Below are 19,191 nucleotides of genomic sequence, written 5' to 3'. Positions count from 1 at the left end.
TGAGGGGTGGGGGTGGGGATTGGGCCGGGAGGGAGGGGCTTGGCGAGGGGGTGGGGCCTGTCCAGGGACAGGTTTGGGAGGGGCTCAGGCTCAGAGCCACAGAGGTTCGGGAGAGAAGGGGGTTTAGAGGGGACCCGGGTCCGACAGGCAAGGACTCTGAGAGAAGGGGTCCCTGAGAAGGAGGAGGAGGAGCAGGCTCGGAGGAGAGAGGGTGGTGGAGAGAGGGGAGGCGGGTTGGCAGGGTCAGAGGGAAAGGGGGCTTCGTGGAGGAAGGGCCGGAGCAGAGCCAGGGCCTCTGAGGAGGGCTGGGGCTCGGAGGGAGACGAGGGAGGAAACGGGGCCCGCCATACTTCAGGGCAGCTTCCGGGGTCTTGGGGGAAGGGGGCAGTCTGGGCTCAGTGGTGAAGGGGCCCCAGTTCAGAGAGGGCACCTGCATGGTGAGGCGGGGGGCTCAGAGGGAGGCAGAGAGGGCTGGGTTTCTCCGTGGCGGAGGGGACGCCTTGGGATTTTTGCAGGAAGGGAGGTCAGTTGGGGGCAAGTGTGAGAGAGAGAATGGGAGGGAGGTGTGGTGGATGGAGGCCAGAGGGCCCAGGCAGGCAGGGCAGGGTCAGTGAGGGGAAGCGACTTGGGGGGCAGGGCACGGGGCCCAGGTGGGCCAGGCAGGGCTCGCAGAGAGGCATGGATGGAGCTCCAAGGAGGCCAGTGGCCTTAGGGGCTTGAAGAAGGACAGCTGGCCCCATAGGCAGAGGGGACCAACCCGTGAGAGGTCACAGCCTCGGAGACCGGATTTTGGCAGGGACTGGATTAGTGAGAGTGGGCTCAGGGGTCCCAGGCCCGGGGAGTGTGGGGATCAGATTTGGGGAAGGGGGCAGGAGCTCTCAGGGGGTGGGTTCAGAAACAATGGGGCATTCTGGGAGCCCCTGAGGGTCAGGGAAGGCCTGGTCTTGGTGGGCGCAGGAGGATGCGGCTGTGAGGTCACTCCCAGGGCTGGGGCCTGGGTGAGGGGCACGATTGTGCAGAGGTGGGTGCCCGGGTGGGGGCCTGCTGAAGTGCACCCTGCTGGGAAAGGGGCTGCCATCGGGGAGCTGGGGGCTGTGAGGGCCAGAGACTTAAGAAGGAATCGACCTGCAAGGGGCTTGGTTCCAGGCAGGGGTGTGCAGGTGCAGCAGAGCAGACAGGGGCTGGGCTAGGCCGGAGGACCGGCTTGGTGAGCGGGATGGACTGGGGGCACCTGGGCCTGTGGGCAGTGGGGCTTGGTGAGGTTCAGACGCCCACCGGGACTGGAACTTCGTGGAGAGGCAAGGACTGAGATGCCACAGCGCGGGTCGGGGGACGAGACTCAACAGGCGTGGAAGGGGCAGCGCCGAGCGGAGGGGTCTCGGACAGCCGTCCTGGGAGCTGGGGTGGAGCCCAGGGGGAGCGCGAAAGGAGAAAGGGTCTCTCTGGAGAGACAGATGGGAGGACTCAGCCAGGGCACCGGCTCCGACAGGGCCTGGGGGCTCAGCAAGAGGGAGAGGGCAGGGAGTGTCCGGGGTCCCGGGAGGCGTGGGGTGGCGCGGGCACGGGAGTCGGGCGCTGTAAGGGGACCCAGCCCTGGCCGGCCCTGCAACTCCTGAGGGTCGCGGCTTCCGGCCGGCGCCTGCAGCCCCCACCCTGCCGGCCGGAGGAGGCGGGGGTGGGGGGTGGCTGCGCCCGCCGCCGCCGCGGCCGCCGTGAGTCAGGCTCCGGCTGCAGCCGCGCGGCCGGCCTGGCGCTGCGGAGGGAGCGCAGGCAGCTGGAGAGGCAGCGGCGCCGCCAGCCGCGCGCCCCTCCCCGCCTGCCGCCCCGCGCGCTCCCCGCACCGAGCTCGGGTCGCTGGGACGCGGAGCGGCGGGACAGACAGCGACCCGCGGGACGGCGGAAGGACGCGCGGACGGAGGCGCAGGGGTCGGGCCCGCCCGCCAAGGAGTCGCCAGTAGGTGACAGCGCGCCGTCCGGGCGGCTGCGACAGACCCGGGCCGGGAAGGGAGCCGCGGGGCTCGGCCGCAGACCCCTGGGGTGGCGCAGGGCGCGGGCGCCTTGGTGCCTCTTGGAGAAGCATTCGTTTCGCACAGCGTTATTACGCGTCCGTGTGGGGCACCCGGTGGGTGACTCCCGGCGAGTGCGCGCGCTTGGGGTCCCGGTGCGGCTCCGGGCCGGGTTGGGGGCGGGGGCGATGCGCGCGAGTTTGGAGCCCCTGCAGCCGCCGTGTTCGTTCTCGGGCGATTGTGTCCGAGACTGCGTCGCTGTGTGTCTACACGCTGCGTGTCACAGTGCACGGTTGTTTACCTGGGGGCATCTCTGAGCGCACGGGGTGTGCCCGGGGTCTGGAGAGCCGAGTGGAGGTGTCAGCGGGTGTCCGAGACCTGGTGCTCCAGAGAGCTCTGCCCATTCTGACGGCTGAGGCAGTGTCATTGGGGGTCTGCGTGCCCGGTGTGTGCTGGGTGTTTGGGGTGCTGGTGTGCTGTTAATTGCAACAACGTGTCAGTTGAGGTGTTGTTGGGGGAGTGGGGGGATGTTGCTGTTGTGTGTCAGTGGGTGAATGTTTGTGCGCAGATGGCAAAGTGATGAAAAGCCCCCGGTATTCCTGCCAAGGCTGCTGTGAAGGGCTTTGGCATTGGCGGCGGCTGGGGCGGGTGGGGGAGGCAGGTGCAGGCTGGCAGCTGGCTGCCTCCGCGGGGATTTCCATCTCCTTTGGGCTGTTTATGGGCCTGCAGGGGAGATGCTGCAGGGCACCAGGGTGGGCCCTGCAGGGCGGGCAGGGCCCAGCTCATTCTTCCTCTCCCCCTCCCTCCAGGCCCAGGGCCCAGGCCAGTGCCCAGCCCGGCTGGGAGCCCCGGCCAGCACCACGGACGGCGCCCAGGAAGCCCGAGTCCCCCTGGACGGGGCCTTCTGGATTCCGAGGCCCCCGGCAGGTTCGCCCAAGGGCTGCTTTGCCTGTGTGTCCAAACCCCCCGCTCTGCAGGCTCCAGCGGCCCCCGCCCCTGAGCCCTCAGCCTCGCCCCCCATGGCGCCCACTCTGTTCCCCATGGAGTCCAAGAGCAGCAAGACGGACAGCGTGCGAGCCACCGGCGGCCCCCAGGCCTGCAAGCACCTAGCGGAGAAGAAGACGATGACAAATCCCACAACAGTCATCGAGGTCTACCCAGACACCACAGAGGTGAATGACTACTACCTGTGGTCCATCTTCAACTTCGTCTACCTCAACTTCTGCTGCCTGGGCTTCATCGCCCTGGCCTACTCCCTCAAAGTGAGCAGGGGGCGTGGGGCGGGCGGCAGGGGGAGCAGGGGGCAGGAGGATCCAGGGCGCTGGCAGGTGGGAGACCTGCTCACGGGATCCGGAGAGACAGGGAGGGTGGCCGGCTCTGGGCCAGCAGAGAGTGGCTCCCCTTCTCCGTCCTGAGTCGGGGAAGCTTCCAGGGTGTCTTGATAGGGCTCAGGGTCCTCAGGCCAGGTCCTCTGCCCAGTGGGCTTAGTCCGTGGGGTGGGGACCCAGGACTCAGTGTCCTGTCGTCTGGCCGTGGGATGTGGGAATCATCTAGGCCTGCACGCAGCTGCCCCTCGGTATACAGGGATGGAGTGAGAACAGAGATGCAGGGGTCTTGGAGTCCCTCCCTTGTTGACAGGAGGAGGGGTGAAGTCAGGGACCCCTGGAGACCTGCTTATCCAAGGCCCTCAAGGGGGACCTGCTGCCAGGCAGGCCCTCAGGGAGGCCACGACCGACAGGATGTCTCAGCACCAGTCACTGCTCTCTGCCTTCCCTGTCACACACAACTTCTAGAGAGTCTGTCCCCGGGTGGCCGAGGGGCCCAGGGAGACAGGCATAAGCATGTCTCGTACACCCCTGACCCTACACCCTGAGCGGGTACCACTTCCAGAAGCCCCTCACCGCTGTGAGAGGAGCTGGCAGGAGCAGAGCACGGCGCCATCTCCCACGGGCAAAGTGGAGAGAAGTGGATCGAGATTGCAGGGGAGGCTGGGATCACGTTTGGGGTTGGGAGATCCGTGCAAATGTGTAAAGACCGAGAGCCCCAGGCTGTGGGAGCCCAAGCGGCAGGAAGAGGGGGAGTAGACTCAAGGCCCTGCCCACCCTCCTCCCCGACACCCCGGGAGGGCTTGGCTCACCTCTGCCAGGTGATCACTTCCCCTAGATTTGAGCATCAAGGGCCAGGCACATCTCACTGATTGCAGCTGCCCAGCAAGGTGGGCGCAGAACGTGGGGCTGGAGGGAGAGGAGAGGCTGGGCCAGAAAGGCTGGCCGGGGAGGAAAGATGCTCAGACAGCTCTGCCTCTGCGCATCTTTGCCCGCTGAGCCCCGCCCCTGTCCTGGCATCGCACGCCCTGGCCACCTGGCTCTCCCATCCTCCTGACTCAGTGTCTGCATCAGCATCACTGACTGCCATTTGTGCCTTCGCCTTCAGGCCTGTGTAGTTAGGCCTGGGGCTCTGCCACGAGGCAACTGTGTTGTGTGAATGAGTGTGTGTAATTGCATGTGTGCATGTGTGAGTGCATTAGTGTACATATGTGAGTGGTCTGTGTGTGTGTGTGCGCGCCTGTATGTGCTGCAGAGGCAGCAAAAGGGAGGGGTCCCTGGGAATTGGAGGGTGAAGGGCCCCAGGCCAACCACAGCTCTGATGCCACGGGGCCAGTGCCGAGCAGAGGGCACAGTTGCCGGGGCAGCTGGCGGGACTCTGCCTCCCCTGGTGCCCTCTTGCCATACCCTGCCAACAGCCTGTGGACATGGCTCTGTCTGCATGGGCTCCTGGCGGAAGCCGCCCCCTCCTCCCCTTGGCTCGCCTGTGGGCAGCCGGCTGGCTCAGGGTGGCCCATCTGGTGCGGGTTGTAGGTAGGTCACAGCTTTCTGAATGGTGCAGGATTTGTGCTGGGGTGGGGGGTGGGGAGGAGGTGGTGCTTCTGAGGGGCCAAAGGGAGCTCACTATGAGACACCACTGGGGCTGCTCCCCCATGTCCTCCCTAGGAGGCAGCTGAGGGCGGAAATGCTCAGGGTTACCTGCGAGGGGCACACAAGGTGAGCTGCGTCTGCCCTGGACAGAGAGGGGGACAGACGGGCTGGCTCAGGCTCCCGTGCCTGGGAATTCGTTCATCTGTCCACCCAGCTGTACGTCTCCCGGCCTGCTGCACCCTACACCGTCAAAGCCAGTCCTGGACACTTCCAAGGGCACCTGACGGACTTGGGGTCAGAAGGTGTTGGCTAAATTCCCAGCTTGGTCCCTTAAGAGCCGCCTCGCTTCACTGAGCCCGTTCCTTCATCCGTTCACAAAACAAATAGAAACAAAACAATGTTCAAGTAAGCACACGTGAGCAGCGCAGAGGCTGGCATTCCGTGGGTGTGAAATGGACCTTGTGGCCCTGCCTGTCCCCATCTGTCCATCCACCTCCTCCACCCACACAGGCGAGTTCAGTTCAGTGCAGGCTGGGTCTGCCGTGCACAGACGGAAGCCTCATTTGCTCAGTGTAGCGTCTGGGGAAGGAAGGCACAGACAGAACACCAATTCTCCATTCATGCCGTCTGCACGAGCTGCTCCTAATGACCTCCGGCTCCCCGTGATTAGCTGGAGGAAGGCCAGACTCCTCATCTTGGCATTTAAGGCCCTTCGAGATCCATTTTCAACCCTATTCCTGGCCTTGCCAAACGCCGCCTGCCCCAGCCACTCTGTGAGCAAATCTAGGTGTGCAACGTGCTGCTCCCTCAGCCTGAGGACTTTTGTGAGATTCCGGTCTCTCTTCTGAGAAGTCTCCACTGACTCCCTCTGGCTGAGCCCCTGTCCCCATCACAGACGCCTCCCTGCCCCAGTCACGGCTGCCCACCCGGCCAGATCCGTCCCTTCATCTTGATGTCATCTGTGCCCAAGGCAGGGCTGACCAACATAGGGGTCAAAGAATGTTGGATGGATGGACAGAGGACACGTGGCAAGATGGAATAAGCACCACAGTGTTTCAGGCAAAGAATGCTCACTCCCGGTGTGGGGTGAGGTTGAGATCAAGTGTGGGAGACTTCTGGGGGAACGCAGCAGTTTCCCTGGGCTTGAAAGATGAGTGAGGGGATGGGTGTTCCAGAGGGAGAAAAGAATATAAACTGGGACATGAGGGTGGGGCAATTTGGGAGGAAAGGTAAGGCGCCCTCCTCTGTGGGGAGCAGAAGATGGTCCTGGAAAGGCAGACTGAGGCCATGCAGTGAAGGATTTGGGAAACTGCGGGAGAGGTTTGGATTTCATTGTGTGAAAGACATGGAAGGGAAAGGTGGGATTAGAGCTATAAAATCTGCAGCCAGTGTGGAGGAAAGGGACAAGAGAGGCCCAGAGGTGGAGAGGAGGTAGGGTCCTGGTGTGGTGGTCCTGGCGAGAGAGCACGAGGCTCGAACTAGGACAGGGATGGGGGGCAGGAGAGAGCTGCAGATACAACAAGGATATGGTGGCAGCTGCTCCATCTGAGCCCAGGAGGCTGTGAGACCTCCCAGTGACAGGGAAATCAGAAAGAATAGATTAGGAGGGAGGATACTGTATCAGTTTTTGTATGTATGTGTTTGCCCACTCCTTCATTTCTGAATATCAGCATCATCCATCCATCCATCCATCCATCCATCCATCCATCATCCGCCTTCCATCCACTCATTCATCTACCCACACGTTTATCCATCCATTATCCATCCATCCATTCATCAACCATCCCTCATCCATCCGTCCATCCATCCATCCATCCATCCATCCATCATCCGCCTTCCATCCACTCATTCATCCACCCACACGTTTATCCATCCATCATCCATCCATCCATTCATCAACCATCCCTCATCCATCCGTCCATCCATCCATCCATCCATCCATCATCTGCCTTCCATCCACTCATTCATCCACCCACACGTTTATCCATCCATCATCCATCCATCCATTCATCCATTCATCCATCCACCATCTACCCACCCACCCATGCCTCCTCCCTTATCCATCAATCCATCCTCCTTTATTCCCTTCAACCCATCCAAATAACCACCCAACTCTCCATTCATCTGTGTTTATACATGTTCATTATGCTGCCTCCTCCCTTTCTCCTCATCCCATCCCCACTTATCCTATACATCACTTCAGTTAACCATTCATCTAACCTCATTTTCACACTAACTTTCCACATTTTACTCACCAACTCTACCTGTCAGCCATCCATCCACCTCTGACCCTACACATCAATAAACCTATTCATCCTTCAAGCCATCCACCATCCCTTCTTTTCACTGTTCCTCTAGCTGAATCACATTCATCCGTTCATCATGATCTCTCATCTTTACTCACTTCCAGACTATTACTCCTCAACTCATCCCGTCCATCCATGTACTCTATCCACTATCATTTTTTCTATTTTCTCTCCCATTTCCTCCACTCATGTATCCAACTACTCATATGCCCATTTATCCACATTCTTATCTTCCCTTCTCTCTTCCCTTTCCCTCCCTTCCTTCCACCCTGCAGGCTGAATTCATTAATTTACTCATCCATCCATCCATCCATCAATCCATCCATCCATCCATCGCTCCATCCTTCTATCCATCAGTTCATCCTTTCATCTATCCATCTGTGCTCGCTAAATCCATGGATTTCGTTCATCCAGAACCTACCTGCCCACACACTCACCCATTTTTTTCGCTTTGAATCTCTTCATATTTTCACCTGCCTCTTCATCCATCTATCCACTTTCCTTTCCTCCTACCTTCCCTCCTGATCCCCTTTGCCTTTTCAACTCATTACAGAATATCATCCATCAACACACCAAGTCATTCATCCATACCCAACACATCATCCACATCCATTCATCTTTCCACCCTTCCATTGGTCTTTTTATACATCTCTCCTTCCTTCTCATTTTTCCCTTCTTCCAATAGTTTCTCCTCCAATGATTCATCCACCCAACTACTCACCTACTATCTATCCCTCCATTCTTCTATCTTCTCTCCCTCCTTCTCTCCATCCCTTCCACCTTCTGTGTGTCCCACACAGCCAGACACCTAATCGTTCATGGTGGCTCTGGTTCACAGCATGGGTTTGCGTCCTGAGACTTCAGTTGGGTAACTGCATCTATCTGTGCCTAATTTTCCTCCTTGTAAAGATGGAGATGTGCCTACCTCAAAGTGATGTTGAGTTAATTAATTGAGTTAATAGCATGTAATCCTGTTAGCGTGGTACCATACCCATAGTCATTTCTTTTATTATTTCATAATCCATTCTCCTTTTCCCTTCTTATCTCCATCACCTCTACCTATCACCTGCCCTGTGTATGATTTTACCCTGTCATCCATCCATCGATACATGTACACATCAATTCATTCACATGTTCATCCTTTTCCAAGCTGTATGTCTCTTTAACCATCTTCCCACCTTCTAGTTCCTCTGCCTTCTCTTCTTTCCTCCGTTACTCACTTTTACTTATCTATCTATCAATTTATTAATCCGCGTATTGATGAAAATATATCTACCTACTCTTTCTTCTTCCCAACTTTCCCATTATTTTTCCCATTTACCCATCTGTCTATCTCATATTCCATGTACCCCATTTCCTCTTCATATCCATTCATTATTCTTTCTTCCATTGCTTTCACTCACCAACATACACTACTTATTAGTTTAGCGAGTCATCCATCCATCCATCCATCCATACATAATACACTCACCTTCTCACCTTTTCTTTTCTTCTACCCATTTTCCCACCCCATACATTCTTCTAGCCTCCTATGAATCCCTCTATGCACACATTGTCACCCCGTTCCTTCAGATATCCCCCCACCTATCCACCCAATCCATCCACCATGTCTTTCTATCTAGGTTACCCACACACCCACCGTGGATTTGTTTAATCTCCTCTTTTCTTCTCTCCTGTCTCTCTTCACCCACCTCCATCCATCAATTCACCCTCTGTCTACGTATTCATTCATCTTCCCTCACTTTGACTATCATGCATGTCCTCCCTCTTTCTCTTCCTCCCTCCTAACATGTTTGTAACCATCATATCCATTCGTTAATCTGTCTAGTCAGTCACCTAATCGTCAATTCATTCAAAGCTCCCAGCATCCTTCCATTACTCATCCACTTGTTACACATGCAATAAATGTTTGTCCGATGCCTACTAAGTGACAAGCAACACACAGTCTCTGCCCGTAAGGAGCTGACATTCTGGCAGGGTGTCAGATAGTCATAAAACTCACAGTTGTGCACGTCAGGCGGTGATGTCCGTTATGAGGAATAAATGAAGCACAGACAGAGAGGTGTGGGGGTGCTGTTTCATCTCGGGTGTTGGAGGAAGGCCTCTTTGATGAGCTGATGTTTGAGTGTAAGCCTGAATCAATTCATTCCGCGGCCATAAGTGCATCTGGGGAAGAATATTTCGGGAGGAGGGAGCAGGCATTGCAAAAGCCCTGAGGCAGAGTCAGGTCCAGGGGGGCCAGTGTGGCTGGAACAGGGGGCGGGGCGTAGGAAATGGGACCAGAGAGTTAGCTGAGGGGCCAGGCCACGGACGCCTTGTAAACCACAATGAGGATTTTGTTTTATTTTGAGTGAAATGGAACATCTTTCAAGAATTTTAGACAGAGTCAATATTATGTGGCTTGCCTTTAAAAGGATTACTCTTGCTTTGTGGAGAACAGATGGTAAGGATGCAAGGGGCTGGAGAGCAGGATCTGGGAGACCAAACTAAAGGTTGTTGTGTTCGTCAGGTCTTGGACCAGAGTGACAGGAGTGGGGAGCTAAAAACCGGTTATATATTTTGAAGGAAAAGTCAACTATCCTGATGGATTGGACGTAGGGTGAGGGAAAGTAGGGAAGATCCCAAGATTACTCTGAGGATTTCTCCCGATCAGTTGAAAGAATGGAGGTGCCACTTAGAGATGAGCAAGACTGTAGGAGGAGCTGGGGTGTGAGGAACATACCGCCGCTCACTTGGTCCACCCACCAATGCGTGCACTCAGGCTGCCACCGTTCCAGCTGTGTACCCATCCGTTTTCTCTCCATAACATCATCTATTTATCTTCTTTCCTTCTGCCATTTCACTTCTACACTCAACCATCCCTATAGTCATTCATCCATTTATTGACTAAATTCATATTTCTACATATTCATTGTCCGTCTTTTCTTTCTTCCTCCTTTCCTTCCACTGTCTGCCCACAACCTCATCCATTACTCTGTTCATCTCTCCATTCACCCAGCTGTCCTTCTGATCTTTTCTTCCCTGACTTCATCCATTTCTCCCCTTATTCGTTAATAGTAATAGTGCTAATAACAACAAGCCAGCAAATGACAGTAACCACAAAACAGTAACAAATATTTAGTGAGCTCTTCGTTTATTCTAGGTCTGTTCTAAACACTCCCTATTATTTGATGTAATTCAATATTTTATTTAATAATCAAAACTCTATGAAATAGATGCAATTAATATTCTTGTTTACAGATGGGGAAACTGAGGCACAGAGATCCAAAGTCACTTCCCTGAGGTCACCATCAGCTTGTTTCTTGAGCCCTGGGTTCTAGTCACTGCACTCTTCCTTCTCCGGTCACCATCCTTCTATCTACTCGTCCACTCATCCTCTCTTCTTCCATCTCCCTGTACCTTCTATCTGTCTCTCAGGCCATTCATCCAACCATGCATCTTTCCTCTCCACCTGCTCCATTCTATCTCTCTACCTACCCCTTCTATCGATATGTCTCATCGTTCATCCATTAAAACTTCTATTCCCCATCCCTTCTCTCTCTCCTTTTTGATTCTCACAACCATGAATCCACCCACCCCGCCATCCATCCCATCATCCATCTGACCATCAATCCATTTCCATTTCCCCATCTCTCCCTTTCATATATTCATGCTTCCCATTCATTCACCTCCAAATTGAGTTGCCCACTCATCCATTTATATAGTATCCCTCACTTTTCTTTCTACCCCTTTCTTCCAATTACATATTATATCCACCCATATAGTCAGCCATTGAGCCAGTATCAATTCATTTCTCTACCCGTCTCCCCTCCTCCCTCCCTTTCTTTCACACACTATCAATTCACCCATCCCGTGAATATACACATTCATGAAAGAACTGTCCATCCACTTGTCCATCTGGACATCCCCCATTTTCCTCCCTTTCCTTGCTTCCATTGCCTCACCCAACTCTCCGACCATCAGTCTATCTGCCCACCTGCCTTCCTCCTCTCCTTTTTACCCACCCGACCTCACCACACTGCCTTGCATCCACTTATCCACTCCAGTCCTCCACGTTCTGCTTTGTTCCTCCTACCTTCCGGCCCATTTCACCCGCCCACCATCCTTCCCCTCCTTTTGTCTTCCTTCACTCTTCTCAGGCTTTTTCCCCAGTTGCGTTTTGCTTCCATGATCTTTTAACATCTTGACATTAACTGAGCTTCAGGGCTCAGCCCTTGGTCCTCTTCTTTTCTCTGTCTACACTGCCTCCATCTGTGCTCCCACCCGGTCTCATGGATTTAAGTACCATGTTCATGCTGATGCCTCTCGAATTTATATCCCTGCCATAGACCTTGTCCCTGAACTCCGGACTCACATAAAACCCACCTGCTCAAAATGTCCGGCTGTTTCTCTAGAAGACATTTCTAGCTTAACATGTCAGAAATTAGACTACCAAACCAGCCCCAAACACACTCCTTCTGGAGTCCTCTACAGCTCCCTTGTTTCAGTTGATCGAACCAAAAAGCCTTGAAATCATCTCAAATTCCCTTTTTTGTCGCACTCCACATTTGATCTCAGCAAATGCGGTGAGCTCTATCTTCAAAGTATACCCAGAAACAGATCAATCTTACCACCGACACTGCTGTCCCCCTGGTCCAAACCACCCCATCAGTTGCCTGGACTATTACATTGGCCTCTTTGCTTTTTTTTTTTTTTTTAAGATTTTATTTTTTTTTCCTTTTTCTCCCCAAAGCCCCCTAGTACATAGTTGTATATTCCTAGTTGTGGGTCCTTCTAGTTGTGGCATGTGGGACGCTGCCTCAGCGTGGTTTGATGAGCAGTGCCATGTCGGCGCCCAGGACTCGAACCAATGAAACACTGGGCCTCCTGCAGCGGAGCGCGCGAACTTAACCACTCAGCCATGGGGCCAGCCCCGGCCTCTTTGCTTTTTTCCAGTCTCTGCCCCTTCAGTCTACTCTTTGCACAGCAGCCAGAATTACCATGTTAAAATATGTCAGATCATGTCATTTTTTTCTACTACAAAACCCTACACGATCTGATCCTTGACAGTTTCCTCCCTACCTTAAGCCCTGCCCCCTTGCCCTCTGGGTCCCCCTGCCCCTACACTGGTCCCTGGTTGGTTGTTCCCCAGAGCACCAGGCACATCCCCACTTCAGAGCTTCGCGCTCTGCGACGTGCTTTCTCGAGAGAGACATATGACGGAGTCTCACACTTTTCTGGGCTTTACTCAAATATCCCCCACTCAGTGGGCTCTTTCCTGAGCCCCCCACCTAAAACCATGCCTCCTACAATGCTGTCTAGTTCCTTCTCCTCTTCAGCTTTCTCCTTAGCACATTTAACACGTTATATATGTTACTGATTCATCGTGTTTATTTTCTGTGTCCTCTCCCTACAATGTAAGCTCCATGAGGACAGAGACTTTGTTGTGCTCCGTGCTGTAGGACCTGGAACAGCCACTACACAGAGCAGGCACTGAATAAAGATGGATGGATTGATTGAGTTAATGGATCCATTAACACTCATCCAACATCCTTATATCCACCTATGTACCCATTCCAACCCTATACTTTCCTATGCACATCTGTCCACCCGTCCCACCCATCTGGCATACATTTCTATATCCATCCAACCACCCGTTCCACCCATGCAGCACCCATTCTCAAATATTCTTCTATCTGTCTGTGCTGTCGTAGAGCATGCTTTCGCGTGCCATCTATGCACCTGTCCCACCCGTCTGGCTTACGTTCATATATCCATCCAGCTTTCCCTCCCATCCAGCACACATTCCCGTGTCCATTTTTCTGTCTGTCCCGTGCATCCAGTGTACATCCGTACGTCCCTTCTTCTCCCCATCCATGTCATCTCTTCCCATCATCAAGTCATCTCTTCATTTCTTGTTTCCCTTTACACCCGGCCTCCGTTCCCCATCCATTCAGTAACCCGTCTGCCTGCTGGTTTTCCTCCCTCCCCTCATCCATCCACTTTAAACATCTAACTACGCTCTCTTGTTCCTTTCCTCATTCTAAGGATCCAATGAAGGAATTACGACACAAGGTTTATTTTGGGAATTCAAGGTTGTTTTAACATGAGAAAATCAATGAAGACAATTTTAGTACAATAATACACTTCTGATAATAAAGTGAACATCATCCTTAGCAGTGAATTCAAGATCAGGACTGAGACCAGGCTGCCCTTAGCATCACCTCTCTTCAGCGTTGTTCTGGAAGCCTTTGCCTCTGTTAGGTAACAGCCCACTTTGGACCAGACACTGTGCTATGCTTTATGTCCACCAACTCATTAATTCCTTTCCACCCCCTCTGAGGCAGGTACTGTTGCCGTCTTCCTGTTACAGAGGGGAAAACTTGCCCACGGTTATGCAGCTGGTAACTGGCAAAGCTGGGGTTCAGTTCCAGGCAGTGTGTCTCCGGAACCTGTTCCCTTAACCACTGTGCTGGGAATAAGGCCGGGGTGGAAGAAATAGAGCTGTTATCATTGCAGCAGATATGATTTATGACGTAGAAAACTTGGTCACTTATCGCAATTAATTAGTACGACAGTTTAGCTGGATACAAAAATCTATCTACAAAAGTCAGTTGAAGTTTTGTACACCGGGCAAAAATCAATTAGAAATGTAGTTTTAGACATCACTTAGACATCACTTGCAAAGCGCTAACAACCACATAAACAGACTCAGACTAAATTGAACGAAAGATCTGACAGCTCTTTCTGGAGAAAATTCTAATACTTTATTTTAATAAAAATGTCAAATGAGACCTAAACAAGTGGATGATACATCACGCTCTCAGAAAGCAAGATAATATTCAGTGAAGATGTCAGTTCTCTCCCAGATCACTCGAATAGGAGCTTCACAAGGGCGTGGCTTTCTTCTTCCCTCCTCCGTTCCCTGATTCCTCAACTCCTGCTTCTTCCCTCTCCCATCCTGTTTACCCATCCGGCACCACCCACCTTCCAAGCCACCCACTTCTCCTCTCCCTGCCCAATCTCTCCTACTTGTCTTCCCACTCCTCTCCCCTCCACTCCACGCCCCTCCTCTCCATTCCCTTCTCCTCCCCTCCCCTCCACTTCCCTCCTCATGCCTGCCCTCCCCTCCCCTCCACTCTACTCCACTCAACTCCTCTCCGCATCACTGCCCTTCCTTCCCCTCCACTTTACTCCCTTCTACTCCCTTCCCCATCCCTCCCCTCCCCTCCCTTCTACTCTACTCCACTCGACTCTCCTCCTTTCCTCTCCACTCCCCTCCCCATCCCTCCCCTCCCCTCCATTCCACTCCCCTCCACTCCCTCCTTCCCTTCCTCCCTCCATCCACTGCTGTACATCCACCTCTTCATCTTCTTTCTTCTCTTCCTTCCCTTTGTACCTTCCACATTCCCCCTCCTCCATCCACTCACAGGAAATCCATCCACTTGGTCACATTTGCACCCTGCTGCCACCTGTGTACCCACCACATCAACTACCCGTCTGTTCTCCTGTCCATCTGTTCTTCCTCTTCGGGCCTCCCGGGAGCCCATCTGCCTAAGCCACCTGTTGGGCCAGCCAGACATCAGTGGGTCCAGTCACCTGTGTTCACCTTCCTGCCTTCAACCCAGCCCCCGCCTCTGTCTGCTCACCCTCCATCAGTCTACGAAGGCAGAGACTTCCTCGGTCCCCTCTTCTGCTCTCTCCTTTCTCCTTCTCTTCCGCCCCTGGGCTTTGCTCTCTGCTTGCAGCAGGCTCAGACCTGCACTCGAGACTCTGAGGAAGGAGAGGGTAATCCTAAGACGTGTCTTGGATGAGGGTGCCATGCTCCTCAGGGACGTCTCTTCACAGCCAGAGAATCTTGGAAATGGGTCCACCTCTGTCCACTGTCTCCCCAGGACTTCCTGGGCTCCAGCCCACTCCCTTCACCTTAATATCCCTTCCCAGAGACCATGGGGACCGCCGCCCGTCCTGTTTATGCAGTGTCCATTCTCAGGGAATCCCAGTTAATATAAATGAGGTGAGACCAATCAAATTAGGACACATTTGTGTTGCTCCATCATCGCATTGTATAACTGTCTCTGAGACCAACTTCCTCTTTTATTTTATTTATTTTTCCAGCTGTAGTGAGATATGATTGACATATAACGTTGTGTAAGTTTAAGGTGTACAGTGTGGTGATTCAATACATGTATATGTTGCAAAATGATTTCCACAATAGGGTAAGTTAATACCCCCATCACCTCATATAATTACCTTTTTTTTTTTTTTTTGGTGAAGAAGATTCCCCCTGAGCTAACATTCATTGCCAATCTTCCTCTTTCTTTTGCTTGAGGAAGATTGTCCCTGAGCTAACATCTGTCCGGTCCTCCTCTACTTTGTATGTTGGTCTTAACATGGCTGATGAGTAAGTAGGTCCGCACCCAGGATCCGAACCTGCAAACCTGGGCCACCGAAGTGGAACATATGGAACTTTAACCACTTGGCCACCAGGCTGGCTTCTGTATTTTTTTTCTTTCTTTCTTTCTTTTTTTTTGGAAAGATCTGCTCTCTTAGCAACTTTCAAGTATACAATGCAGTATTGTTAAGAATCTGTTTTGTTTTAAATAATTTCAGACTTACAGAAAAGTTCCAAAAAAAAAAAAAAACCCACAAAGAATTCCTGTGTGCCCTTCACCCATATGTCACCATATTCATCGTTTCCTTCCCTCCCTCTATACATACATGTTATTTATTTTATAAACTGTTTGAGAGTAAGTTTCAGACATGGGGTCCCTATGCCCCTCGGTCCTCAGGGTGTTGCCCCAGAGCAGGGACGTTTTCTTCCAGAACCACAGTACGGGTGTCAGGGTCGGGCACTGACACGGGCTCCGTGCTGTACTCTGACCTGCTCTCTGCCCTCCCGCCATCCCGCCTGGCCCCGGCGTTCGCTCCCTGCTTCTGGCCACTGGTCTCACCTCCTCTTTCTGGCTTCAGGTTCGGGACAAGAAGCTTCTCAATGACCTGAATGGAGCGGTGGAGGACGCCAAGACGGCCCGGCTGTTCAACATCACCAGCTCTGCCCTGGCGGCCTCGTGTCTCATCCTGGTCTTCATCTTCCTGCGGTACCCGCTCACTGACTACTGAGGCCCCGACACGCCCCGCCGGCCACGGAGACGAAGCACTGACCTGTTCATTCTTGTGATTGACATGATAAGGGATGCCGTGCAGTTGAGGCAGAGCAGGGCGTCTGCCCTGGGGGCCCCCTGAAGCTGTGACCTGGGCCTGAGGCCGTCAGAAGCTCTGTACAGTAAGGTGGCTGTGAACTTTGTGCTGGCCACCCCTCTGCCTCCTGGCCTGTTTCTGGGGAGCATGGGTTTCTTCCTGTGCTGTTGCACCCTGGCTTCCAGTGGCTGCCTTCCCTACCCTCCTGTGTCCCCCCAGGCTCCTGGGGCCCCTCAGACCTGACACCCGGCAAGAAGGGCTTCTGTGGGAGCTCCCCAGGATGGGGCGGCTGCCAGCATCTGGGGACTTGCTCCATCCTCCCCGCCCCCACCTCCTCCAAGCTGTGACCCTGCTCAGAGCTCTTGTATCTGTGAACTTTCAATAAAATACCTGTCTAGCTCCGGCCCAGCCTTGTGGCCCCTGCCTGCACAGGGCATGGGGAATCTGGAGGTATGGGAACCCCATTTAGGCAGTGTCTGGCGGTCCAGGGCCCCACAGGCTGCATCCCGGCTGCCTTTGCCAGGGAAAGTGTGCTCTGTAACCCACATGATCTTCTGCCCGCTGCACAAGACGGGACGGGACTGGGGGGCTTTTGGAGGAGGGTACCCCAAGCACGAGTCCCCTCGAGGACCGGCATCAGGCATCTCCTCGGAGAGAAAGGAATGGGCACAGAGGCAGCACGAGCACAGCCGCCCACGGCTGACGGTTAGAACCAAGAAGGCCACCACGTTTGCCGGGAGGGAGCACAGGCAGGGCACAGTGTCCTGGCCAATCCCTGTCCGTCTCAGGGGTCCTGGGGCCTGGGCAGCTTCCTCAGCATCACTGCTGCTGTTTCCTCACCTATGAAATGGGGAAATGGACTTTCCATTTCTCAGAGTCGCCATGAAGAGCAGCAGAGGGCAAAATAAGGTAGCAGCTGGAGCTTGCAGCTGCAGGGTCCAGACCAGCCCTCGGGCTGGGGCGTGCGCTGGGTACCGGGTAGCCATGCTCCAGCAGGGACAAGCTCAGCCCACAGAGCTCCGGGCCACAGGGCACGGTCAGTCTCTGAAAACAAGTCTGATGAGCCTTAAGATAGGAAAAGTGCAGTGCTTCCTGGGACCAAGGGAGGCCGAGTGGGGACAGTAAGCCGAAGGAGGGGCCGGGGGGGCTGCTGAGAAGGCCTCAGGTGGTGGGGCCTGTGTGCAGAGCCTGCGGTGTGAGGGCTGTGACTGGTCTGGGGACCGAGGGATGTTCTGTGCAGAGCAGGTGCAGAGGGGACTTTGCATCCCACAGGAAGGGCCTCGCACTTTACCCCGAGGCCTAGGAACGTCCTCAGAAGGGGAGAAACCTGGTGTGCTCGGTGGATTTTGAAGACGGTGCTGCCTGGAGTGTCAGGGCCAGCTTGGAGGCGACAAGAGTGGACAGAGGCTGTTGCCAGAAGTGGGAGCCTTGGAGAGTGGGCTGGGGGCGGGTGAGGAGGTGCTGCAGAGGAGGGCGCTTGGCAGGTTCTCAGGACTAAATGTTGATAGAATTTGGTGATGGACTGGAGGCGAGTGGGGAGGAGCCAGGAAGGACCCCCGCTTCTCTGACTTGCACGGCTGGGTGGGTATTAGGGCAGTGACTAAGACTGCAGCTGGAGGGGACCATCTTGACTCTGAAACGCCAAGTGGAGAAGAGGACGGAAGAGCAGCCGGGCGACTCTGCAGGGAGCCCGCTGGCCTGAGCAGTGCCGGTCCTGGACCGGAGGACCACCACCTGTAGGGGAGGCCGGCGGGAAGGAGGGGCGTCCAAATGGGAAAGCCAGGAGCGTGTGGGCCACGGAGGAGTGCATGGGGCATGGAGGAGCACGTGGGCCGTGGAGGAGCATGTGGGCTGTGGAGGAGCTTGCCTGAGGAGGGAGCGGCCAGAAGCGCCCAGTGGATTAAGGGGCCGTAGTACGGGGGAGGAAGTAAGGAAGGGGCAGAAAGTTGTGCTTTGGAGGGACTCATTAGAGGCATAAAAAGTGGTGGCAGTGGGATGGGGACATGGCAGCAAGTGGTCAACCCTTTCTAAAAGCTGGTCATGAAGTGGGAAGGAGATGGGGAAGTCATCAGAGCAGAGTGCCAAGTCCCGGGGTTTGGGGTCCATGTCAGTGGTGACGGAGAGGAGCAGAGGAGAGGGAGAGGTGACAGTGACGATGATTGTGACATGGTGTCTGGAGAAGGGCGGAGGGCACAGGTGGAGCCCCGGGCTGCATCCAGACGGCAGGAGAGACCTCATCCAAGCCTGAGGCGGGAGGCAGAGGCGGGGCAATAGTGGTGGGCCTGTGGATGTGGGGCCAGAAATTGGGGGCTGCCCTCTGATGTCCCTGAGAGAGGGGGCAAGCGGGGGGCTCAGTGGAGGAGTCTAGGGGGAAGCGTGAATTTATTGGGGAAGTGGGTCAGTGGGGCTGTGTGGCTTTGTGGCTGTGTGCCTGGTCTCTGGAGGGGCGCGGCCGCCCAGCTGAGCTGTGTGGTCGTGACTCTCTGGGGGAAGCGTCCTGTGGCCCTGTGGCTTTCTCAAGCTGTGCTTAGAGGAGATAATTGAGGACGGGGCTGGGGAAGGGTTTTGAGGTTGGTGAGCGAGGGTGGGTATGGGATCCCCACAGGTGAGCACAGGAGGAGGCTGAGGAAGGCCAGCTGAGGGGTCCGGGGCCCATAATCCTGGTAGGTCCCTGGGCATTGTGTGCTGGGTAACCCAGGGAGCTGGAAGGGCAGGAGTCCCTGTGAGAGACGGGTAGGTTGAGGCAGGGACTTCACGGGGGGGCAGCAGTGCTGGGTGGTTACC

The 19,191-nt window shown here is 54.7% G+C and overlaps 1 protein-coding gene across 1 annotated transcript; it reads left to right on the top strand.

The window, feature by feature from the left end:
* Window positions 1-382: 382 nt before the first annotated feature.
* On the top strand, window positions 383-16,814 carry IFITM10 (interferon induced transmembrane protein 10). Its single transcript, XM_070488392.1, has 3 exons — window positions 383-437; window positions 2,816-3,268; window positions 16,180-16,814. The coding sequence occupies exons 1-3, from the start codon at window positions 435-437 to the stop codon at window positions 16,327-16,329; spliced, it is 606 nt and encodes a 201-aa protein (XP_070344493.1). The 5' UTR covers window positions 383-434; the 3' UTR covers window positions 16,330-16,814.
* Window positions 16,815-19,191: the final 2,377 nt, after the last annotated feature.

The sequence above is a fragment of the Equus asinus genome, chromosome 17 (assembly GCF_041296235.1).
Source record: "Equus asinus isolate D_3611 breed Donkey chromosome 17, EquAss-T2T_v2, whole genome shotgun sequence".
Classification (NCBI taxonomy): domain Eukaryota; kingdom Metazoa; phylum Chordata; class Mammalia; order Perissodactyla; family Equidae; genus Equus; species Equus asinus.
The sequence above is the reverse complement of the archived record's forward strand: the minus strand, read 5'-3'. Positions and strand labels throughout refer to the sequence as shown.

Coding starts and splice junctions, on each gene's coding strand:
- IFITM10 (XM_070488392.1), top strand. Junction 3,269..16,179: donor CCCTGGCCTACTCCCTCAAA/GTGAGCAGGGGG, acceptor TTCTGGCTTCAG/GTTCGGGACAAGAAGCTTCT.